This window comes from Podarcis vaucheri, assembly GCF_965113315.1.
Source record: "Podarcis vaucheri genome assembly, chromosome: 3".
In the NCBI taxonomy this organism is placed as follows: Eukaryota; Metazoa; Chordata; class Lepidosauria; order Squamata; family Lacertidae; genus Podarcis; species Podarcis vaucheri.
This window is the reverse complement of record NC_138761.1, coordinates 117,985,440-118,011,384: the sequence shown is the minus strand read 5'-3', so window position 1 is coordinate 118,011,384 and position 25,945 is coordinate 117,985,440. Positions and strand designations below refer to the sequence as shown.

The 25,945-nt window shown below is 40.8% G+C and overlaps 1 protein-coding gene across 7 annotated transcripts in view; it reads right to left on the bottom strand.

The window, feature by feature from the left end:
* Positions 1-1,900: 1,900 nt before the first annotated feature.
* Positions 1,901-25,945, bottom strand: part of GPCPD1 (glycerophosphocholine phosphodiesterase 1) — a 53,497-nt gene continuing 29,452 nt past the window's right edge. For 6 of the 7 annotated variants that reach the window (XM_082216374.1, XM_082216372.1, XM_082216370.1 and 3 more), the window contains exons 5-20: positions 23,977-24,052; positions 21,441-21,479; positions 20,446-20,569; positions 19,722-19,965; positions 18,343-18,505; positions 17,891-18,023; positions 17,573-17,627; positions 16,448-16,540; positions 14,667-14,744; positions 12,426-12,465; positions 10,862-10,923; positions 10,043-10,108; positions 8,408-8,544; positions 7,120-7,255; positions 6,735-6,895; positions 1,901-3,532 (exon numbers count right to left, since the gene is read on the bottom strand). In XM_082216374.1, the coding sequence (XP_082072500.1) occupies positions 3,343-3,532; positions 6,735-6,895; positions 7,120-7,255; positions 8,408-8,544; positions 10,043-10,108; positions 10,862-10,923; positions 12,426-12,465; positions 14,667-14,744; positions 16,448-16,540; positions 17,573-17,627; positions 17,891-18,023; positions 18,343-18,505; positions 19,722-19,965; positions 20,446-20,569; positions 21,441-21,479; positions 23,977-24,052 (1,797 nt within the window). In that variant the 3' untranslated portion in view covers positions 1,901-3,342. Of the gene's footprint in view, positions 3,533-4,092; positions 4,131-6,734; positions 6,896-7,119; positions 7,256-8,407; positions 8,545-10,042; positions 10,109-10,861; positions 10,924-12,425; positions 12,466-14,666; positions 14,745-16,447; positions 16,541-17,572; positions 17,628-17,890; positions 18,024-18,342; positions 18,506-19,721; positions 19,966-20,445; positions 20,570-21,440; positions 21,480-23,976; positions 24,053-25,945 lie in introns of all 7 variants that reach the window. The other variant, XM_082216376.1, reaches the window with a different exon arrangement.

Genomic DNA, 25,945 nt, shown 5'->3' with positions numbered 1-25,945 from the left:
TGGTTCTCCCCCACCCCACGTGTTTGTTCTGCTTAAAAGGTCACTCTCTGGTATGCTGGCAAAATGTCAGTTTGCCTTCAGTGTTTGGAAAGTGAAATTCTTCAACAGATGGATTAAGGAGCTACACAGTGCTGGAAACCCAAATGCCAGGCCACTGGTCTTTCAAGGAACGGATCTTTTAGCAAGCTAAGTTTGGAGCAAGAGAGGCGAGGTTGCCTACAAACTGCCTTCTTCCAGAATATCTTGTGTGGAGGTTGAGGAAGACTTCTAGGAATGTAGGGCTTGAGGGAAAGTTTCCAGAGCAAGGAGTAAAAGAAATACAGTGGTACCTCAGGTTAAGTATTTAATTCATTCCGGAGGTCCGTACTTAACCTGAAACTGTTCTTAAACTGAAGCACCACTTTAGCTAATGGGGCCTCCTGCTGCCGCTGTGCTGCTGAAGCACGATTTCTGTTCTCATCCTGAAGCAAAGTACTTAACCCGAGGTAATATTTCTGGGTTAGCGGAGTCTGCGACCTGAAGCATATGTAACCTGAAGTGTATGTAACCTGCCGGGCATGGTGGGCCAACTGGTGCCAAAAAAGGATAGAGTTTTTTTCATGTATGCTACAACAGCAGCAAGAATACTCATCGCAAAGCACTGGAAGACACAAGAATGTCTTCTATCAGGGAAGAATGGCAGATGAAGCTGATGGATTATATGGAATTGGCGGAAATAACTGGCAGAATCCGAGATCAGGGAGAAGAGTCGGTGGAAGAAGATTGGAAGAAATTTAAAGCTTATTTACAGAAATATTCTAAAATGAATGAATGTTAGAAAGATGCTGGAAAGAAGTTATATGACTTTAGTAGAAATATTATAAAGAATTAAGTATGAATAGCTGACATTGGGTAAAGATGTAAATTTAAGTTTAAAACTTTGTTAAACTACGGAACTAAATTTGTGAAAGAGGGAAAGGACTTGCTAGAACATTTAATTGAACTAGAATACAAAAAAGGAGGTGTGAGGAAGTCGAGGAAATAAGCTAATGAAAGATAAGGATATGAAAATATGGGGCTCTTTTGTATGTTTGTCTGTTCTCTTTTGGGGTTTTTTTTTTCTAATGTTTTTGTTTTGTTGTTGTTTTTTCTTGGTATTGTTGATGTCTTGTATATTTTTCCTCTTGTTTTTCTTTTCTTTCTTGTAATGTTTAAATTTTAATAAATATTCTTTAAAAAAAAAGATGAAGTGTATGTAACCTGAGGTACCACTGTACTGGAGTTTGAGGAAAGATCTGCTGGATGGTGGCAGTGTTGGAGGAAGAGAGGAAGGAAGGCTAACAAGGGAAAGCCTCTCTTAAACATCTTGTTGGTTCATGCTACCAGCATGAAGATAGGGAAAACAGAGAGGCGCAGGAGCAGCTCACTTCAATGCGTTTTCCCCTCAGCTTTGTGGCTCCACTCGCTCTTTTTCTCCAACTGCTCAGAAGCAGATACCACACATGTTCTGCCTCTTCTTCATTCTGGTTGGTCAGGCAGGAATCTAGATAAGACTATGTCAGCAATGGTACCGCTGCTTTTGATTGACCCCAGAAAGAGAGCTGTGAGTAGAGCAGAGAGCCACCTGGCAAAGTGTATGCAGGTATTTTGTCACTCCATGAACATTATAATCCTAGTGATTTCACCGTCCAGAATGGAAGCATGACTATTACAAAGCAAAAGGGTCAAGGCTCAGAAAAAATATGGATGCCATGAGCAGCCTGAGAATTCATGTTAAAATTCACCCCACAGACATACAGAGCATGGGGTCTAGACCACTTTAAAAAGTTGGCTGATCAAGAACCAAATTCATAGTTAGGTCATAGTTAAGTATTGCACACATGGCTCAAACCACTACAAATAACTCAGATGCAGAGCTAGATTATATTTAGATATAAAATGCATTTTATTTTTAAAATAAGATCATTCCCAGAGACCTGAAGGCTGCTCTTCAACAAAAGCAAGTTCAATACAAAGCAATCAAGACAAACTACGTCCACCAAACAACTCAGTAGTACAGACCAAAAACCACGTACATATACTTGCATTTATTGAACTTTTATATAGTCAGCTTTGTACAGCAGTGACAAGATTCATATTATACAAGCTATTGTTTTCAATTGTTGATTTGCCATAGAAGGATTTCCCCCCCATTTTTATTATGCACTTGAACACTTCAGTAAAAAGTTACAGATACTTGAGCTTCAATTACCTGGTATTGTAGAGAGGTATGGGTTTTAAGTACATGCAAACATACATACTTGACGAAATACTCTATATCATAATTTCTGAATAAGTTATACACAGTACATTAGCCAGAGGTTAAAGACTACAACCCTATTACATTCTGAAAATCAAATCTAACATTCTTTCTTTTCTTTTTTTTTAACACAGCTGCTAGTGGCCAGGAAAAAAAGATGATACAAACCTCATTTAGCTATCTACATATAAAGGGATTGTGGTTTTGCAAGAGCAAAGATTTGAGCATTTTTATTCAGCCCTTACTACCCTTGCATCATATAGCACCACAAGAGTGCAAGGACTGCTGCAAACATCTAGAGTAGTACTTACTGGCTTTTGTATTGTGCATCTGTGCCTTTAACATTTACGTACAATGATATATATATATTTTAAACCTATAGTCAGACACTGGCAATTTGGCTTATAGTGATTGACAACATTCTGTGCGTCAGCAAAATTTAGATACAAAAACAGTGAAGGAGGGGTACCATTCACCTGAAGGTTGCTAGGCAGAGGCTATGCCATTCATCATTGTATCAGGCAAAATAAAAAGACAAGACCGCAGCAACCTGAAGGCAATGGGGGGTGGAGCGGGGAATGAAGCTACAATTGCAGTTTTACAATGTGATGGCACACCTGTCTGAATAGATGCATGCATCGGTGCAAATGCACGCACCTGAGGTACCTTTCCCCCCAGGCCAAATATTATCTTATACAGTACAGTCTTCTCCACTAGTATTGGAGTCAAATCAATTGAACAATGATATTTGGCAGTTGAGATCCTAGCGACTTAGGCAACTATTGCATTTCAGATTGCTCAGAAACCAGGTGCGTATGTTACAGTACACAGATTCCACATTAAACTGGTCAGTTCAAAACACAGGAGTAGAGTAAACCAATAATTACACTGACCAAGCATTCTAGCAATGGCTTTGACAATCGAGCAACGACTTTTCATATTCCACAGTGGACCATGTGTTATTGCTTCGTTTGGATGCAAGAACAGTGAGGCATTGCTAGCTTTGCTCAGTGGAAAGAATTGGGTGAACATACCAAACAGCATTCCTCTGTGCACGGAGTCTGCTAAAAACTGCTTGAACTTTCAGACGTCCTTGCTTGTATGGTGCTATTACTACACTTACATAGACCTACAGAACTAAAGTGGCTCACGGTGGGACAGAGGCAACTTTTGAGCTCTGGTACCTCCTGCTTCAACCGCTCTAGCTGCTCGGTCTGGAATATATTTGGTTGTTCAGGCATCCAGTCATAAATCCTAAGGCAGACATACAACGAGAAAGGAATGAATGCAAAGCCAACCTATACCAAAGGCACACTCAAGGTCTTATATACACAAGAGCAGATATGCCCCAGCACAACTGAAGTCTTCACCCCCCAAAAAGTTTTATACCAATGTTTTAAGACTTCGATGAAATTTGCTTTTATATCCCTGTGTGCTCAAATATTTCATCCAGTGATAGTTCTAGAAGTAGGGTGCTCAGCCTCTGACATGTCACCAAGTGAAAGCTTTGAGGCAACCTTGCTAGCAAAGTTATGGAGTGGCTTTCCTGGGTGTTAGAAATCACCATGTTAGAAATCCACCCAAGAGTTCTGATGCATGCATTGGCACAAGATACAGGCATTGCTTACTATTTGCATGCCATGCCATACAACAATTTCAACCTTTCTGTGAATGCAAAGTCTGCAAAGAACATAGTGCATACGTTGCTACAGAATCAGAGCGTTCAATTTTTGTTTTTAAAGTAAAGAGGAAAGCACTGTGGAGTTATGTACTTTTCTAAAAATAAAAAAGCATTCTGGTCAGGAAGTACAAACCTGTCACATCATTTGTAAGTTGAGGATCTGGTGAGTGTCTAGAGGAAAAGGAATCCAGGTGTCAGGGACGAGTTACTCTCCTATTTAGAGGGTCTACTCCTGAATACAGCACACCTAGAATTTTTGCTCATCTCTGGGAGACAGGTGCCTGGGGGATTTGCATAGGTAGTGGATCCAACGTCTGATTCAGAGTCCCATCAGACATTCGTAACACGGTCGATAACACTAGCCTTCCATTAAAGGCCTCAAAGGCCAGAACTCTGTGGACAATGATTGGCAGGTGCAGAAAGGAAGCTGAATTGACACCCCCACCTCCACCCCGGTCGCCTCCATAGCTTCCGGTGCTGGTTCTGAGAACAGGCACTTCCACCTACGGATTCCAAGCTTGATGAATTCATGATAGTTTGCCCATATAAAGAAGCAAGAAATTAAATCTTGAAATGTGCCAAACAGCCTTAGGTTAAATATGAATTAAGTCCCTTGCTATTGTATCTAGGGTTTCCTGAAAAAGATTGTTCAGTCTCCACCTATAAGGCATGCTCTAGGTCACGCTTCCTCAACCTCAGCCCTCCAGATGTTTTTGGCCTACAATTCCCATGAGCCCTAGCTAGCAGGACCAGTGGTCAGGGTGATGGGAACTGTAGTTTCAAAACATCTAGAGGGCCAAGGTTGAGGAAGCCTGCTCTAGGTGACCAAATTTCTGAAGCCATTTAAATGAGCAGTCGTAAAACAGTATTCAGTTTTTATGTTAAAGTTAGTTTAAATCTAAAATATAGTTTGGTGCAGCCACCTATCCCAAAGTTTTAGTAGCTATTGCATTCCCTCACCAAATCTGGGGGCGTTATTTAATGAATAGCCCAAACCCTCTCTTCTCAAACTACAGTTCTTTCTCTGTTGCGCAGCCATGTTAACAGAATGATTAGTAATGCTCTGCGAAAATGGTTTTCAGATATCCAGGGAATTAAATTAGGGAGACCAGAAACAAAAATTCCTTGATGTGAGAATAATGTTTATGGTCCAAGCCTCAAAACTGATCTTATACACTAGACCACACTGTCACATTTTCACGATACAAAATAGAACAAGGATAAATATGAAAGCCATGAAGAATGAAAAAAGGGTTCAACTGGAAGCATTCACTGCCAATAATTTGATTTCTTGTTTTCTAAAGGCAGCATGGACAAACCATCACTTGAGTTCCAAGGATAATTCATGTAGTCTTGTAAGATTCTGGTGTTGTCTGGGCTTTACGGAAGTTAATTTAAAGTTCTCAACCACTCAGCTGTGCTTAAAGAAGGGGTCAGGAGAACTTAGAATCCACCCCCCACCCACGCAACAGCTGAAGAGCTTCAGCATGGCAGTCTCTAAGGATGCCATCTAGCAGGGGAAAGGTTGATTTAGAGTAAAAATAAAAGATTTTGTGCTAAAAGGTGTCAGATTGCAGAATATCAACAACTGTTCCTGTTCCTCTTTGGGACATGCTACATATTATTCGACTTGTACTGATGACTAAAGGATAGTAAAGACTAAGGAATTTCTTTCCCATGCTGGTTTTACATTTTTTTATATCAGTAAGTACCTGGGAGCCCACAGAAACAGCAGATGTGCTCCCCTCATGAAAGATTTCACATTGCCTAGCTACCCGAGCAATTTAATGCTGATCTACATACAGGTATTTGTACATGTCATTTTTAAGAGGCATTCTATAACAAAACCAAAGACGCTGATCAAAAAGGAGGACATGAGGAGTTATTGGAAAATGCAAATTAAGCAGAGAAGAGTAGAGACCATATAACACCGGTCTTGAAAGTCCTACACTGGCTCCCAGTACGTTTCCAAACACAATTCAAAGTGTTGGTGCTGACCTTTAAAGCCCTGAACGGCCTCGGCCCAGTATACCTGAAGGAGCGTCTCCACCCCCATCGTTCTGCCCAGACACTGAGGTACACCTCTGAGGGCCTTCTGGCGGTTCCCTCACTGCGAGAAGCCAAGTTACAGAGAACCAGGCAGAGGGCCTTCTCGGTAGTGGCGCCCGCCCTGTGGAACACTATCCCACCAGATGTCAAAGAGAATAACAACTACCAGACTTTTAGAAGACATCTGAAGGCAGCCCTGTTTAGGGAAGCTTTTAATGTTTAATACCAGGTTACTGTATTTTAGTGTTTTGTTGGAAGCTGCCCAGAGTGGCTGGGGAAACCCAGCCAATGGGCAGGGTAATAATAATAATAATAATAATAATAATAATAATAATAATAATAATTACAAGCTGTTTAAATTACAGCCAACTGTGAAAAGGTGGTATACTCCACTTAACAAACTTTGCATTCAAGATGTGTATCACTAAAGTGATATCAATATTGAAAAAGGTGTATTTTGTATATTGATACTTACTTTCTATTTTCAAAAGAATTCAAGGTACATTGAACATGCATATTGTTCTAGGGCAAGCTTTGAGTGTATCACATAGAAACTACTACCATTAAAATGGTACAAAGAGGGTCAGGTATGCAAAAGTGTTTGCCTATTTGAGACAAGGTTTTAAAAACCCTTGATTCCAAGATTCACCTTCTATCTTAGCAGCCATCTGAATACAGCTATAAACTCATTGCTGATCATATTCAATAGTTAAAATACTGTGATACCTGTCATATACCAGACCATGAACTCCATATTCCCTCAATTTCTTCCTGTTCTCTAGCTCATTTGTTTTGTCGCCCCAGCAGAAGACAACTAAGCCTTTAGACCTGGCTTCAGCAACAAAAGATGGACTGAGCAGCAACTCCTCTGTGTGTGCATTAATCCCCTGAAAAAGAAAAAAATGAAATATTACCCATATATATCTGAGATGTTAGCAGTGCAAGGATTAATCTTTCATGTCGTTAGGCATGTTGAGTACTATACAACTATGTTAAAATACATTGAGGTCTTAGTATTTGTAGAAAAGACCATTATAGCTAAAGCACAATCCTCATTCCTCATTTCAAAAGTAGTTGCCACATATAATTGTCTAGATGCTTTATGACCTACCAGCAGATTTTCAAACAGCGCAAAACTTGTGGCAATAGCCGTTGTGCGGCTCCTGAGATCCATAAGTTCTGGGTAAGTATCGCATTTTCCTTGAGTTAGAAACAATATGGGATATTTATTCTGTTTGTGTCTGACCCTGTAAAAAAAAGTTTGAACTCAGTTACAAGTTGGACAGGAAAAATCCCTGAATCAGACTAGGAATCAGCCATAAACGATAACTAATTTACTTGCAAAATATAAAGCCAACATTTTTGAATAACACTGCATTCTTAAGTAGAGCTTTAAATATGCAATATGAAAATGGTTATAGAGTTTAAATAGAATATCTATATCTATCTATCTACTTAGCAAAGACAAGCTACAAAAACACCTGCCCTTCCATTTTCTTCTTTACAAAGCACGAACCCTACTTTTAAAAAAGCTCACACAAAAAATATTACAGTAGACTGGATGAAAACCATTTGCTTATTCGAATGACTTCAGTGATTGTATACAACTAGTTTAGACACGTAGTTTGTTTGCTTCCACTGTCATCAGATGATTGCATTCTAATGTGATGCAATGTAAGCTGAGCTTTTTTTTTTTTGAAAACTTTGAAAAAGATGACATTCAGCTGTGCGCCTGGCTGCAAGTGCCATGTTCCCACTGTTACAAAAATAAATGAATTTCGATTACTTTTGACACAGGTAGCCTTTATCAGCAGAGTGAGACCCCGCTCTGGTCATAAAAGACATATTAAAGGCTTGTCTGCCATTACCCAGAGGTAGGCCAGGGCTCAGGCAGGTCTGTTCTTCTCCAAAACCTAATCCTGTGGTGTCCTTTGCCTCTCTGGAATATCACCTGCTAAATTGAGGAATCGTTCCTCAAGGCACCTGCCTAAAATTTACCCAGAAGTACTGCTTCAGCTGAATTGTAATTTTCACCCTCCTTTGTTATATCCATAAGGAGTATAATTACCAGGCCTTTTAGGGTGGGGTTTAGCCTCAGACCCATACCCCTTAAGCCCTTTATCACACCATCATGATCCTGATAGACAGGAAGAAGAATTTATAGCCTGTGCATTCATTTTAAATTACAAGCCCAGTTTGAGCATAAAAGTTTATGCCTTTTGTTTTAGCAGCTAGGAAGCCACAGCTTCCCCACCACTGAAGTAAGAGAATAATTCACATTTTCTTAAACATGAACCTTCTTCTGTGAGTAAATATTATTTTAACACTATTGATATACAGACGCCCCAAATTAAAAATACATCTCTCTAAAATGTTATCAAGTATTTCCATCAACTCACATTGTACATATATCGGCATCAAATGAAGAAAATATAACTCTCCTACGTCCAGCCTTGAGCAGAACAGTTTTCAAAAGTATGTCTAGATAGAGGTTCATGTCAAAGTAGGTTGAAAGATTGCCATCCCATAAACCATCCTGGAAATGGAGAGGGGAGGGGGGGAGAGAAGCCAGACCCTTTTGGTTATTTAACTTGAAAGTTCATGAACATCCATTGATGTGGGTGAAGATTAAACTGTACCTTTGATACACAAAAGGCAAGTTCCTCTATTCTGGTTCACTTAATAACAAAACAATCATAACAATAATTTCATTGTATCTTGCCCATCTGACTGGGTTGCCCCAATCACTCTGGGCGACTTCCAACAAAGTATAAAGGAACCCACCAAACACCAAAAGTTAAAAGCTTTCCAAAACAGGGACGCCTGCTTAGTACAGAAGAATTGTTATCTATCGTTCCTGACCTCCACCTAAAATCTTATAACCTAACAAATCAGCCATGAATTGTATTATGGCTTGGTCACAAAAATACAATTTTTAATCACCTAATAAATTAATGTTGCAGCAAACACCCTTTAAACCACGTAGAAAGTAGCCGATAATTCTTTTGGGAAGCTCATGCTATGCTGGCATGGAGTTAAAACATTCAATAAATATATTCAGTTTACCGGAGTATCAGCTTAGATCATGGTCATTATTGGACTGTTGATCATATTTGGTGTCAGGAAGGAAATCCCCTCCCAGGTTAGAGATTGTGGGTAAAAGCAGCAACGTCGCATGAGCAGACTTCCATTTGCCCACTGGCTCTTTCTCTCCTCCATCCTGGAACCTCCTGCTTGACCCCCAGCCTCACCTGGAGAATCCTCAACCTTGTGGATGTGACTTGGGGGGGGGGGATGTGGAGGGAGGCTGAAGAAAGGGAGCACTAGTGAAAGTCAGTTCTGCTTGCACAGAGGCACCATTATTTCACCCTGTAGGATTTGGTTTTACAGTGGTACCTCGGGTTACATACGCTTCAGGTTACCTACGCTTCAGGCTACACACTCTGCTAATCCAGAAATAGTACCTCGGGTTAAGAACTTTGCTTCAGGATGAGAACAGAAATTGCATGGCGGTGGCAGCAGGAGGCCCCATTAGCTAAAGTGGTGCTTCAGGTTAAGAACAGATTCAGGTTAAGAACGGACCTCCGGAACGAATTAAGTACTTAACCCGAGGTACCACTGTAATTTACTTCTCCTGCAGGAAGCTCCCTTTGCTCTTTTGCTTTAGTCACCCAGAACCATGTTTTCCTGGCATTCTTCTGCAGTGCGTCTGATCTCGGCCATCATTAGATTTGTCTCTACCGACCGATCTGTGGGGACTGGTGGGTGGCTCCTACTTCCAACAGGCTGGGTTTGATGGAACCAACAGAGTGCCTCTATTTTCAGTAACTGTTCCTTAGAATTAGACATGTGAACCAGAGCTAGAAAACAATGCTAAATTTAGAAACGGCGTTCACTCACTTTAACCATTGGAGAATCAAAGGAAAAAAGAAGCAGAAATGTACTATTTAACCAAATCAGTTTCTATAATTTAAACACTACAATGAAACAGCAAGCTACTATGTTTAAGATGTATTGTTAGTAGACTTTCTTACCCTTTGCTGGCAGATCCATTTAATTTCTATATTAAAGCCCACTTCTTCAGGAATGGTTTCTAGTACCTGGGTGGAAAAGCAATAAGGGTCAGGAAAAATTTCGCTAAAGTGTTAAATTTAAGAGTGATTTCCCTCACCTTTTATGTCTGAAATCAAAATGGCTCTGTAGAGCCTATAGAAATTGAATTCCAGTATCCGATAGGATTTCCCTTGCAAATGGTAACCACATAAGCAGTCTAGAACATGCTATTCTAATAATCATATAGTTAAGAACAATTCTGCACCTGCTTCTACACAGACACTTCCTGGATTTCGTTTCTGTGACACTAAACCCTGACCAAGAAACAGATCCCAAAGCAAAGACATGCAGATATCAGTTTAGCTTATCAATGGCATCCATGACAAGGACCTTGTTTGCACATAACGCTAAATCAAACCATGCCTTGTTGGAAATAAAGTAGTGTGTGGGCACCGAGAGTGAAAACTGCAGCTGCTTTTCTTCTCCCACTGCTGATACACTACCTGCCAATTACTGTAACACGCAAACCTGGGCTCCTGGTTTGTCTCTCCAAACAAACCATGAATGGTAAACGAAGAATAAACCTTGGTTATGGCTTGTGGTTGGGGAGGAGCAGGGCTTAACCAGAAGAGGGGGGAATTGGCATTAAAAAACCACCACCCTTTCCATTCTGTCAATGCAAGCCTCCACTGGATTAGGTTCTGCTTTAATTATCCCTTCCATTCTAAATTTTAGCTTAAACAATAAACCAATTAGCTTAACGATAAACCTAGGTGGAACAAATGATTACTTGTACTTACACTTTGTAAGGAGGGGAATGGCTGCGTGTCAGAAGGAGCATTTTTGTCTTCTTTAAATGATTCTGCAGGAAAATTGTATAAAAAAAGCCTTGAAGAGAAGTCATAAGCAAAAGTCTGAAGTAAAAATGAGGCTTTCCCATCTTTTCCTCCCCCTACGGTCCCCTAGAGCAGTGTTTTTCAACCACTGTTCCGCGGCACACTAGTGTGCCGCAAGATGTTGCCTGGTGTGCTGTGGGAAAAATTGAAAAATTCGAAAGATTTTTTTAAAAAAGTCAAATTTTCGCCCACTGGGTGGGCGCCGGACTGTGTCCACCCTATTTTCCATCCATCCTGGTTGGGGATCAGATCGGATGGGATCAGATGAGAGCGGACAGGCGGTCCGCTCTCATCCGATTCCCCATAGAGAGCAGCGGGGCTCTGACATCTCCCTCTCCGCACACAGTGGTGGTGTGCCTCGTGATTTTTTTCATGAAACAAGTGTGCCTTTGCCCAAAAAAGGTTGAAAAACACTGCCCTAGAGCAGTGTTCCCCAACCTTGGGCCTCCAGCTGTTTTTGGACTACAACTCCCATCATCCCTCGCTAGCAAGACCAGTGGTCAAGGATGATGGGAATTGTAGTCCAAAAACAGCTGGAGGCCCAAGGTTGGGGAACACTGCCCTAGAGGGTTGGGGACACCCAGAGCAGATTGGGGGAGACACAGGGAGAGGGTGCAGAGGTAGGAGAGGAAGAGGACATCCTGTTGCATGAGCCGAAGTCTGTTGTGCAAATGTTGTGCATCGCTGGATGCTGCCCATATAGCGCCAGAAAAACTGTGATTACTAGCTAGAGCGAGTTAATTCTTAACTGACAACTTGCAGGCTGTTTGTGCTGCACCTCCAGGGATGCCACTGACTCTGCTCAAAGCTGCACTGCAGTCTACTGGCAAGCCCAGCTCGTCCTTACAAAGGCATGGAAGCCAAAGCAGAAGGCAAAGGGAAAACCTGCTGTGACACTTCCAACAGCTTCTTGCTACCAAGAGAGAGATGCCCTCACTCTGCCCATCTCCTATTTGCTCTCTCTCTCTTCTGTCCATTCTGAAGAAAAGGAAGCAGTTAAGATATGCCAATAAGCCCTGGGTGCTTATGCAAAGAACCAAGCATCCCCCCTCCCTCCGTACCATAACACTGTTCTAAATGGCCTTGCCAAGCCAGGAGACACATTATCTAAATTCTACAATTCACTAAAAGCAGTTGTGCTTCTTTGCTGGCCCAATATTAACTAACGTGTTGCTAAAATAAAAGGTTGCGGCAATGCAGAGTCAGCTTAGCAGTGAAGCAGACTTGAGTGAAGCTCGACCAGGCCAATAGAATATAACTGCCGCATCTCAGACTTAAGTAGTGTGAGCTATTGTTCTCATTCAACAGATCAATAAATGTCTGCACAAGCTCTTCCAAAGTACTGGGAGGAGATACTTCATTCTACAAAAACTCCAGATACAACTGTTGAAGTATTAACCAGCCAATATGTTGGTTATGAATGGAAGAACAGCTGAGAATTGCCAATTTTTTCGGCGCTTCTACGTACCTTCGCTATCTTTGGATTTCAATGCAGTCACGTGTAACAGCTACAAGGAGGAAAACACGAAACGCTTTTAAAAGCTATCTTTCAAGTATTGCCCACACATTTCCTGGACAGTGTCTCTGCAATGGCCTCAAAATAATGCTGAGTGCAGTCTACAGGAAGAAGAAAGGCTTGTTCCTATTTGGTCGTCTTGGGAATTCAGACAGTTTGATAGACAATTCATGATGCCTGGGGATACTTTTTAAAATTTTATTTAAGTTAAAGGTAAAGGTAAAGGTACCCCTGCCCGAACGGGCCAGTCTTGACAGATTCTGGGGTTTGTGCGCCCATCTCACATCTATAGGCCGGGGGCCAGCGCTGTCCGGAGACACTTCCGGGTCACGTGGCCAGCGTGACAAAGCTGCATCTGGCGAGCCAGCGCAGCACACGGAACGCCGTTTACCTTCCCGCTGGTAAGCGGTACCTATTTATCTACTTGCACCCGGGGGTGCTTTCGAACTGCTAGGTTGGCAGGCGCTGGGACCGAGCAGCGGGAGCGCACCCCGCCGCGGGGATTCGAAACGCCGACCTTTCGATCGGCAAGCCCTAGGCGCTGAGGCTTTTACCCACAGCGCCACCCGCGTCCCTTTATTTAAGTTGCACTAGGTCAAATTCAGCTGCTGGCAGTTGTGTGAGGCTCCAGCATCCCAGGGCTTAATAAACACAGAGAAACAGGATTCTGTTGCTGGGTCTCTAGGAGCAACTGTTTCTTAAGAAAAAACTAAGCAACATAACTTTTTTTTGCCTCCAAGGACTAGCAAAATCTTACCCAGCAACCTGCCACCCCACCCCAAAGCAGTAGTTTATGATGCTGAGGTTTTTGCTGAGGGATGTATTATACAGTATCATGAGTTTCTGGAGCTTTTGAGCCCGTCAAGAGGAATTTGCAGTTCCAAATGTTTCCCCCTTTTGGGCCTAGCAAATAGGACTCTAGCACTTTTTTTAGAACTGGCAGTAGAGGGGGATAGGTGAGCCGAGTGCAGCCAGACCATGGCAGAACTGATGCTGTTTCATTCCCTCTGTGGAAGAAGCAGAACTGCACGGAATGTTTTGAATCGCTTCGCAAATGCCCCACACCTTTTGATACTGCCGTTTTAATACGAAATGTATTAGAGCATTTTTGCAGCAGATAATGAAGGTTAGTAGCCAAAGAGGAGTATGAAGTCACATTAAGGCTATTGTGAGAAGCACTTGGTATGCATCTATATTATTCTGGATAAAACAAGTCTACATCGGCAACCATTTTGATCTTTCCTTAAGATTCCCATTCCATGGGAGGCTGGGATAGATGGATCTTTGCTCTGATCCAGGAGGACTCTTCTTATGAGGCCTTAATGCTTAGCATAAATAGAAGAGCCTATTCCAAAGGCAGTATTCCATGGCAAAGACCATTCTCTGGAACAAAGAGAATATAGACAATGCTTCAAATCACGGACGTCGAACACGAGTTTGAGCCTTCTGTAACCCTTGTGTGGGAAGTAACAACAACGTTTTAAAATGTTTTCAAGGCTTCTTCCTATAACTATGTCCTGTCCTTGGTAACAGAGAGCTGTCTGCAATCACACACACATTTGTTACTTCCTGGTTTAATCAGTGACATGCTTTCAGAGGCCTGTTTTGAATCGTGGTTAGAAAACTGCAGCTGGCTGAAAGCAGCAGTGCTTAACTTCCAGCTGCAGGCAGCCAAAAGGAAGTTATAACATCTACCTTGAACGGGCTTCACTCATTACCGGTGGTTTTCTGGGCTCTGTTCAAGGTGTTGGTACTTGGCTAGAGCCTTAGCTCCCCTTGCATATTGCTATCATTTGGACAGGCACTGCTTTCTATGCCTATATATACACACATGTACATATTTTAAAAAGTGGTTGCCATGAGGATCAGGGTCATTTCCACTTTGTTGAGCCCCTTTCTAAAAGGAGGCATGCCAGCTGCATGCCAGATTCCATCTGTTTAAGTTTTCAGGAAGACAGTTTAAACTACTGTTTCTCCAGTATTTGGATCAGGCTGATCCAGTAAGTGGAAAGCTGCAGCTACTTCTGTAATTTCACATTATTCAATTAACTGTGGTTATTGGTTCAGTTCTGGAATTGGTGTGTTTTATCCATTTATTAAAATTACGAGCTGCCTTGATGGCCTATGTTGGATAGGACAGAAATGTTAAGTAAAAACAATTAACTGGCCTCATGGGCCAGCCTGGTACAATACCTTTAATAACTGCAGTTGGGCGTATGTGAGCTCTTTTACGGGAATCTCGAACAGTTCCACCGGCTCAGATTCATCTTTCTTTTAAGCAAATAAGGAATAAGAAGAAAAAGATTAAGTTAGAAAGCTACTGGATAGTGTGAGTTCTTCTAAGGCTGTACTCACTGCTTTTAAAGCTCTTTGATCCATTAAGTTTAACTCAGCTAGCAAGCTACAAGTCTAAAAACTAATAATCCCAAATACCTTTGTTTGATAAAAAGATCTCAGGTTTCCTTTGTTTCGTGTTATGTTAAAATACTTGGAATAAAACCACAGGAAAAACTGGGACAGTGGCTGAAGTCACTACTGGACGTCATACTAAACCATAGTTTAGAAGGATGTAAAGGAGCCTAGATGAGTTTTGGGCTTAGGCACTCCCCCCCTTTGTATGTTTGTCTGAAATAAACCGTAGTTCATATTAAAGATAATTGGGCAGTTCAGATAAAAGAACAATCACAGCTAAGGAAAAGTGAACATTTCTGAAGACCTTATAGCCATATGGGAGAGGCAAGAGGAAGCAGGGGAGCCTGAGGTTTAGCGCAGCTCATTCCAGCTTGCTCATGTCCATGCTAAACTATGCTATCTGAATGTGGACATCATCTTCACATTGCAAACTTCATATGCAAGACAGTGCTCAACCTATTTCAGAACACCACATATTTTTTCCCTGGTTCCCTGTTTCAGGTCAGACACATTACTTTAATAATAATGTCTAAAACCATTATTTGAATCTCTGCCCGTCAGATAAACAACAGTTTCCTGCAAATAAATTGCCCTTAGTTTTTTGGACTATTCCTTGAAGGTGAGTATGCAGTTACTGAAAATATTTAGTTACTACTAAATATGAGCATAATGCAATAATGCATGACGCTTGAAACTAGTAGTTGTCACATTTTATTATAACAGAAAAGACCGTCTCTCCTGGTATGTCCCACGGAGGACCTTACGGTCTTCAAATAAAAACATCTTGGAGATCCCGGGTCACAGGGAGGTTAGGCTGGCCTCAACCAGAGCCTGGGCTTTTTCGGCCATGGCCCTGATCTGGTGGAACGCTCTGTCACAAGAGACTAGGGCCCTGTGGGACTTGACATCTTTCCGCAGGGCCTGTAAGACAGAGCTGTTCCACCAGGCCTTTGGCCAAGGCACAGTCTGACCCCCTCCTTCTGTAATCCTCATACAACTCTAGCCCAATGGTTGCCATTAATTTGACTCCGAACTGATTTTAGAATGAATTGATTTTAGAATGTATTTCATTGAATTGATTGTGATTTTATGTAAACTGTGTTATTTTTACTGTTGTTAGCCACTCTGAGCCTGGCTTCGGCTGGGGAGGGCAGGATATAAATAAAATTTTGTTTTTATTATTATTATAAGGAATTTTTTTAAAAAACTACTGTTCTTAATTCAAAGCAACCTTACACTTTATCCTCCCACTGAGAGGGGGGAAATAACTAAACTAATTCAATCCTGTAATTCTAGTCCACTAAATCAATGTGTATAGAGATATAGGATTTGTGGTCAGCAGCACACACAAGTCTGTGAATCACAGCATGAACAAGAAGATAGCATATTTTTCACCTCATTTCATGAACTTCTAAAGGAAGTCAAGATGAAATCTTGCAAAAGCACAATAAGTAGTTACTTTCATTACATTACCACCAATTCAAGTCTCTTGAAATAAAGCCATTTTACTGCCCATTTCAAAAATGCTAGCCAAGTAAAACAAACGACACATTTAAAAATACCTTTTTCATAGCAATACAGCAAGTAAGATCATGATATATGATAGGGACGTGATCCTTGGAAAGGTGTACATCAAATTCCACAAAGGCTGCTCCCTAAGTGAAAAGAAAGGTTGGAGGAGAGGACAGCAAATAGATTTTAGCATATGAAAGGCTAATATATATAAAAAAGACAAATACGCACACACATTTCCACCAGCTGTGAAAAGACACAATAGAGTGTTGGCTGGCATTCTGTAGCAATTTATAGAGGAAGTCTAGAAAGGAACTAAAACTCTATTTGAGGAGATTGACATGTTTTAATTCCAAGCACAGCAACATCATTTTTATATAAAATGTCAGTTTTATGAGAAGAATGGTTTTAGGTAACGATTTATATTTCATTTTATAGTGTTCATTCTGATTTTATTTGTATGTGCAGGATAAATGTGATAGGATAGAAAACTGACTGATCTTTTATTTTTATTCTTTTTGGGAGGAACAAGCATCTAAAGAGCTTCTAACATTAAGCCTTCTTATAGTGAAAAATATAAGTTCTCTAATGTGTATCAGGGTATGTTTTACCCAGAGTTACTTGCTCATAACTTTAAAGGGGGAAAATGGGGATCTATTCTGTGAGCAGACATTGAATATAGCCATGGCTTGGAGAAGGAAAAAAGTGACTGGGAAAAGTGAGTCTTGGAATTATGATGGACTCTTGTGGATTATGTGCTATAGCTCTCCTTCAACAAGATGCCTTAGATTTAAACTGAGCACAATTCAGCTCTCTGTTCCTTGGTTTTTAGGCTCGCCTTTTCTAATAACTGGAAATGCTAACAGCTGTCATTGCTGAGGTCATCGGGGGGCAGGAAGCAGCACCCTGGCGCCCATCCTGGGTACAGCTCCACCTGCAAGCCTCTGCTAGTATATGGAGATACTTTTTCCTGTCTTTCTATGGAATTTGTGATCTTTTGCAAGTGCCCTTGGGAGGACTTTGCCCTGAAAGGCAGCCTATATGATCACTGAATGAATAAATTATGAATGAAAAGATTATGTATTTTCTACAAGGTTCAGTCTTTGCTCATTGATAATAGACAGCCATAGGTGTTAACATGCAAAAAAAGAATCAAGGTAAAATCACACACATACATGTTTAGCAGCATTTTTCAAAGAAGCAATGGTATTTTCTCGAAGTTTAGCAAGCCTGGGAGGAGGAAAAAGGAAAACAGTTTTACTTATTTCTGAAGTTGGGGGGGGGGGGATTCACAAATGATGGGCAAGCAATTTTATAGCTTCTTAATTTGAGTTTTCATTGTACATGCAGCGCCTTGCAACCTTGATCCACCAGGGCTGTCCCAAGGAAGAGGAAAACCTCCTTCCCTGAGCTGAAGTCTGCTAGAGGTTCACAGGATTCACACTAGGGGAGCTACTAAAATTAAAACTCCAAATTCAATTACGCAAACTTACTTGGTGGTGGTTGTAGAGTTTCCTGCGCCCCTGTGGCCAACATCTAACCCTGTTCTGTCACGCCAGTATTTGGCATATGAGGCTTTCACGTCACAGGAGTACCCTTGAATTGGCTTAATAATTATGTAGTCGACTAAAAAGAGAAAGCAAATGTCACTTGGTGGTCAAATCCTTTACTTTTATCCAATGAAATCTTTTCTCTCTTCACTAGGTTTAGAGAAGCATCGCTTAAGATTTACTGGGATATGGTAAAAGTACCTAATGGAGAACCAAAAGGCACATTTTGAATATATTCCTTATTATCGTTTCACTAGGCCCCGACATAAACTACCAGTTCTGGTTGAAAAGCACCAGTTTTTCTGAAAGTCCCGGGACTAAAAATTTCTGAAGGCAAAAAGGGAAATGTATTTAGCTTAAGGCCCATGCTTGCATTACCACTATATTAAGCATACCTCTAACTTTTCCAATGGTTTTTCGTGAAAGTCTGCTCATAATAGGAAGAGTGAGAATGCCACAGCTCTTTCCCGATTCTGCAAGAGTGGAGGATAACAGACACGCAGAGCCCACATGTCCTGGAAGTGCGTCTCCTTGAATCACTGCTTCACTAAGGTCTTCCTAAAAACGCAACAATGTTTACATATTTAATTTTACAGTCATACCACGTGTTGCGTTAGGTTCATGTTGCGTCTTTTCTTTTTATAATTTTTTTTATTGGTTTTCCACAATTTATATAAACACAAACAATACACAATACAAACAAACAAACAAACACATAAACAAACATGTATAATTTCAAATCCTTATTTCTTAAACCTTACTCCACCGACTTCCCCATACCTCCCCTTTCTGCATCCCAATTTCCAAATTAGTTTCAGCAAATCCTCCCCCTTAAGTTTATCTAATTTTCCCTTGTTCTTTTCTTTTACTTAACCTTTTACAGCTGTAATCCCCTTTTTCCTATACCCTCAACATTTTAGCACTCATTCATTTTGCAATATTTCTTAAGATAAATTTTGAATTTCTTCCAATCTTCTTCCACCGTCTCTTTCCCTTGGTCTCGGATTCTGCCAGTCATTTCAGCCAGTCCCATATAGTCTATCACCTTCATCTGCCCATGTTGCGTCTTTTCGGCTTGCGAACGTGGCAAACCCGGAAGTGTATACTTCCGGGTTTTGCCGCATGTGCAAGAAGTGTTCTGCGCGCTTCACACATGTGCAGAAGCATTCTATTGTGCCGTGCGCATGCGCAGAAACGGCACTCTAGTTACAGACTTTTCAGGGTGCAAATGGCACCCCGGAATGGATCAGGTCCGTAACTAGAGGTACCACTGTATTGCTGTGAATTCATCTCGGCACTTCTTTTCAATTCCTGGAAACGTGAGGATGCAGAACTTGGCAGCATTCAGTGGGTTGCAGCCTACAGTCAAGGACCGTTACGTCAGATATTGTTCTGCAAAATGAGTCTGGAGGTTTTGTGAATTTACTCATGTATTCAGATGTACCCTTTTACAGTTATATTACGACTGAGAAGGCTAAATTGTGTGAATGAAAACAGCGAGCAGATACTTGGAACGTGAGCTCTGCAAGGTTGCTCATGCGGTCACTGGATGCAACCTGGTTGGTTTCATAAGTCCTCAGATAATCAGTAGAATAATATAGTAGTGGATGAATTGCACAAGCCCAATACACTGATGCCAAGAGATCTAAAACATTCCTCGTTCTGTGCAGTTCTTCCCCGCCTTCCACTTTCCTATCTATAAATTGTACCAATAGGATAGAGGTATAAAAAGGCTTTCTGGCCACCGATATTAAACAAATCGCTAAGCCCTCACCTCAAAAAAGTCAAAGATTAATTCCAAATTGTCTGGTTCCATGGTCTGAATAGTATATTCTGTCCATCTATCAGGCTGCAGACCATAACCACATTCTGGCTGAGAATGACGAGATTTGAACTCAGTGTCACTTATTAGTGAGATCTCCAGCGTGTTTGGCATTTTTTGTTGAATTGTAGGTGGCAGTATATCATCCTCTTCATCTTCACCCTCCTCCTCCAAGCCTTCAAGGGTGAGCTTCACCCTAAGCAGTAAGGAGAAAGCAAAATCTGATGTCACATTATGTAACAAATCTTCAGTGACAGAATAATGAATTATGCTTTTGGTAACACAATGAACTTAAGGCACTATAAATACAGCATTTTTTTTCTACTTAAGGACTCCAGCGTAGCAATAATTTGAGTGTCTTGGGGGGGTGGGGGGGATGAAGGAATAAATTCTTAAAAGGAGGCTGCATATGTACTACAAACTGTACAGATTTTTATTTTTAGTTTCCCAAAAGCAATGGCAGTGAAGAAACTCAATGCTGATTATAAAAGACTGAGAAATAACCACAATTAAGCCAGAAGCTATGTAGGGGGAAAGGAGTTTCTGAATTTAGAAAATGGACTGGGAAAGGAACTCAACTATGTAAGTATAGATGGATAATCCAGTAGTATTCATATGCTAAAGATGGGGTTTAGTGTCAATAACAAATGGAGAACTTTGATTAGCATGATCATACCTAAACCTGGATTTTTTGAATTTTCTCTTAGTTATAGATACAGGAGGCTTTTCAGAAAAATGGAGGCGTAGCCTTATTTCTGTCTGACATGTCAGCCAACCGGAATCGACACTTTCCACATCATCTGACAAAGGAAAAAAATAATAATTACAAAATGATTTTGCTACATTCCAGAATGACACCAAAAAGACTTCTTAAAGTTGTTACCAAAGCACTACTGTCCCAATATCCCAGTTCCCAAAAGGGATGTGCCATCACAAGCTAGTTGCTGCTGTTGAAACTAGAATAGGTACAAAAATTTGAGGCCAAGACTGGAATGACCCTAATAACAATAAACGGTTTGCCAGCATGACCATTTTCACTATGTTTACATGCTTCTAAAACTATGGATAAGTTTTCTGCATGAGCAGAAGTAAGCCTGCAAAAGCCCAGGGCTTGTGCATTCCCCACTCCCCACTCCTCCCCCCACAGACCAGGAGGAGGAATAAACTAGGATTCAGTTTAGATTTTCATCAAATCCTGGCAAATCACTATGTCTGTAAGAGGAAAAGTGGCTTAAAATACTGTAAACTCAAACCAGGTCAACTTCAAACTGTAAGTTATGAAACAGGCTTGTTCAATATGCCAAAGTTTATTTTAAAGAACTATTCCTGGTGAGTACATAACAAGCCAGGAATCAGCAAAAGAAAAACTGAAACCTGATTTATGACTCCTGCTAGCAAAATGAAATAGGAGTGCTCATAACAGAGGCTTTGCTTGGGCTCAAAACAGATTGGCTTTAGTGTTCCAGGCAAACCCTCCTACTGTGTGGAAATCCACCAAATTGCATTTGAGTTTTCAAAATCAACCTTGAACATGTTGTGCACCAGGGAGAGGAAATTTACTATCATTTATTTTAAATGGCTTTTAATTCACATTTGAAGGCACTCTTTCTACACAAGGCAGCTTACAAAACTCCTACATAAAAACAAAACTACGATAACAGTGCTTCTTACCAACAATTCCGAAGTGTCCGTCATCAACGGAAATGTCCTCTAAAAATGAAGGAACAAACAGTGAGAGAAGTTCACATTCACAGGCTACAAATTATTGCGACTTTAAGCCTCAATCCTACACATACTTATTTGGGAGTAAGTCGTACTGAACTTTATGAGACTTTGATCCAAGTTGGCATGTGGAGGACCACGTTATCAGTAATGGTTCTACTTTTGCACTTCACCGTTAACTGCTATAAACTAAAACATTTTAAAAGAAAGACAAAGCAGCAAGTTTACTGCAACCTGCAAGATACTCCTAAGCTTTGTTTTCTTGCTAACATTATCTCCAGGCAAACTTAGCAATGATGTACAGTACTTACTTCAAAATGAGCTATGTAAACTGGAAAAAGGATATTGCATTATCTAGACAATATATAGTCCTAATTGCTACTATTCTAGAAAGATAATGCTATGTTACTAATGTGATAGACATTAAACTATCTGCTAAGCAACCAAGAGTTCAGATATAAATCTTCTGAGTTTACAATTAAAAATGCTTATTTTCTTCCCTTTGCTAGAAACAACAGTCAAAGTTTCACCTTCAATCCATGCTACAGAAAGGTAAAAGATGAAAAGCTTTAGACATGGAATAAACTCATCAATAAACAGAATTATTCAGAGTTTAAAGCTGAAGTGTAACCATCTAATATCAAAAGCTCAGTTTTACCCATGTTCATTTTCAGGTGCTATTTATATTAGGTCTGACCTTTCACCTGTAGCAAAAGAGTTGGGTTTTTTTTGGCCATACAGAAAAAAAAATCAGTTTGAAATAATCCCATGAGGACCTCAAACTTTTGTGTGACTAATCTCCTTCAAGCTCAGAGGGACTACTTAGTTAAAAATTGAGAACAGCCACCAGCAGAACGTTTTCAAAGCAATGTAATTTCTCTCTAACGAGGTTATTGGGTCTTAGGTTGCCTAAGGCAGCACTCCCAATAGGATTGCACTGTAAATGAGCTAAGGCTTGGTGTGCACATCTGTTCAGAATAAAGTCACCCTAAATTCAGTTAGATTTGCTCCTAGGCAACCATGCAAAGGATTGCAGTCTTAGAAGGAAAACCTAAGTTCATTCCTTTGAAGCCCATAAACTAAGAGTATGGACTTCACTTTCAAATACAGTCGTACCTTGGAAGTTGAGCAGAATCCGTTCCCAAAGTCCATTTGACTTCCAAAACGTTCGGAAACCAAAGTGTGGCTTCTGATTGGCTGCAGGAAGTTCCTGCAGGCAACTGGAAGCCGCGGACGCCCCGTTGGACATTTGGCTTCCAAAAATAGTTGCAAACCGGAACAGTCACTTTTGGGGTTGCGGTGTTCAGGAGCCAAAAAGTTCAAGAACTAAGCTGTTCGAAAACCAAGGTACGACTATAATGCTATTTAGGTGGGCACATTTCCATTCAATTTTTTTTTTTTTTTAAATGAACAAAACAAAATCAGCCAACTGCAATCTTTTCAGGTACACATGCTCCAGAGAAGACAGTATATAACAACAATCACCTTATTGAACCACCTTCAGGAGGAAGAACATTAGTTTAGATCACATGTTGCCTTTTGTACTGTTTATCTCAAATGAGCAGAAAAAATATCTACATTATTTATCCTGTACAGTGGAACCTCAGTTGTCGAACAGAAGATTGTTCGACTTCCAAAATGTTTGACAAAGGAGGCACAAAGGGCAGCCTGCAAAGTCAATGGAGAAAATTGAAAAAAACTCAGTGGAAGCCATTAAACTTCCAAAAAGTGTTCAAAAATGGAAGCATTTACTTCCGGATTTTCGGCGTTCGAAAACCGAAACGTTCGGCTTCCGAGACACTCAAAAACCGAGGTTCCGCTGTACTTATATTATGTCCTATTGGATTCATGAATATGCTTATGATAATGTTTCAGAAAACCTCCAAGGCAAAAATAATCTCTCTTACGAAAACAACTGGTACTCTGACTTAATGTTAGCCACAGTCAATTTATGGTTTCCACCACAGAGAAATGGTCTGTAAAGAACAAAACAAAACATAATCATGAGCGCTTAATCTCCAAGCGCAGTGACTATTGTCAATTTTAAAATGTCCTGTCTCCTCCTTTTAATGAAGACTCCGGGGGTTCACAAATTCCTCCTCTGTCTAGTGAGCATGGCAAGCCTCAGTGCAGAGGATCTTCAAAGAGCAGCACATCAGCTGCTATGAGCCCTTGGGAGGAGGAATGGGGCTCATCCATGTCTCACCTCCAAAGCCCAATGTGAAATCACGAGGCAGCGCACCCTCCCTAGCAGACAGCCAAAATCTGTGGACCCCTAAATAGAAGAAGGCACAAATGGAATTTACGTTTCAAATCCACACTATTTTGTTCACAAACACTTTAAATGCTCGTGCTGTGCTAAAAATGGTGCCTTTGTAGCAGTGGTCTTAATCCTACAAAATATTATCAATTCCACTAAACTGTTTTGCAAAATATTAGTAATCTTATGCATATGCCTCAAAAGAGATGCAGTTCATGCCCATACCTAATGGGGTTATTGATCGTGGTGGTAGATGAGTCTCCCACTTGTGAATTATGACTTGGCATGGACCACCGATTTTCTGTAATTTAAAAGTTAAATGTCTGCAATAATTTTCGTTAAATCCCGATTTATTTATCTTTTAACCAGTGATGCCATTTTACAATCCTTTGTGAGCGTAGTTTACTTATACCACCTTTGAAGTGCAAAGCTTTAAGTTTAATTCACACCATGTATACCATAATTAATCATTGATGTCATTAAGACGGATCTCATCACCCTATGACAAAAAACCCCATTCAAATCACACTGCCATCTTATACTGAAGGGGGGTGGGTGGGTGGGATTGCAATGGCAGCCCCTTAGTCTATCCTCCCATTTCCCCTTCACCTATGCATTCAGCCTAATCTCTGAACAGTGCCTGCATGAGTCAGTACTGCTTGGAGGCTAGACTGAACATGTGGGTCAGGATCTAGGCCACTGGATGCAATCCCATGCACAGACACCACTCCACAGGTCCAGATGGCTATGTGAGCTAGCCTAAGAGGTGACAAATTCTGACAAGTGTAGGGTTTTCCAGTATAGTTGCAATCGTCATACATGCTAGCAGGCCAATTTTGGAACGGTTGTATGGGTATAACTAGTCACAAAAAATTGCAAACGCATGCTAACCAATTTGGGCGCTTAACTAATTGTTCTTGCTTTCTATAGTGCGTCAGACACAGAAGTCAAGTGTGACACAGAGCACAAAGCCTGCACAGCATACCATAGCCCCAAATCTTCTGCACATATATGCAGATACAACACCCCCCACCACTGAACCAGCATAGGAAACAATGGGGATCTAAGGCTCCCTTTCCACATGTGGAAGGAGTCTTCGGTTCAAAGAAGGGCTGCTTTGTGCTTCTGTGCCAAATATGTGAAAATTTCCTGCTTGTATAGAAGAGTTTTCACAAGAATAACAACTCCATCATAACCCATGTAGTACAACCCTGTATGAACTCCTGTGCAATTGTCTGAGGAAGAGAATTAGCAGCTATTTGGATCCAACCCATTGCTTTGAGCACAGTGAAAACAAGAGGCCTGAATTTCAAAATGAATGCCAATAATAAAGTTCCTTAAACACACACACATATTCCTGGGTTGTTGTGTGTTTTTTTTGTATATTTTTGGTTAAGGGGATAGAGAATGTGTATAACTCAGAAATGAACAAGGCAGAAGGCTAGGAAGGAAAAAAGAATCATTAATGTGTCTCTTTCAGCCTGATCAGCTGAAATTTCTATTTAGGAGTTGAGTGCTCAAAATTTGCCATTTTGAGGGTTCTTAGCTGATCTATAAAGCCTGGTTTGCAGCTGATTGGGGGTGTCTGCAAACCCCCTTTTGGCTAAGCCCCCCCCCCCGCCAATCTATGGTGTAGTACAGGTGGCCACAGTTTGGACAAAATGGACTTGTGAGCCAAATGGGGAGGACTTGCGGGCCTGATTAGGCCCACAGCCTGAGGGCTCCCCACCACTGACAAAAAGTAACCCACAGGATGGATAAGTGTGGCATTAGAAGCCAATCACAGCATGCTTGTTTTCACATGATGCAATTTCTTAGCTGGCATCAAAAATGAGCCCCGTGCCCCCCTGAAAATAGTAATGAAACTTCTTGAGATGTCTATGTCTCAACACATCCTAAAAATAGGAACTGCTCAGAATCCAGATAGACTGTAAACAAGTTGTACACATTACTAAGTTTTGAGAACTCTTTCTTCTTCCAATCCAAGTGTATGCATTCACAGAATACAGTACTCCTAAAGAATCTACTTGAATTAGCAAACATTTATTTAAGAACCTAAGACTGCAATTCTAAACACATTTTCCAGGGAATAAGCCCCACTAAAAATAGTGAGACAAAGGGTTGTATCTAATGCTGTTCGCATGGAAGCAGACATACGCTTTTTAATGACTCTCCATCCTCCTGCAGTCCCAAA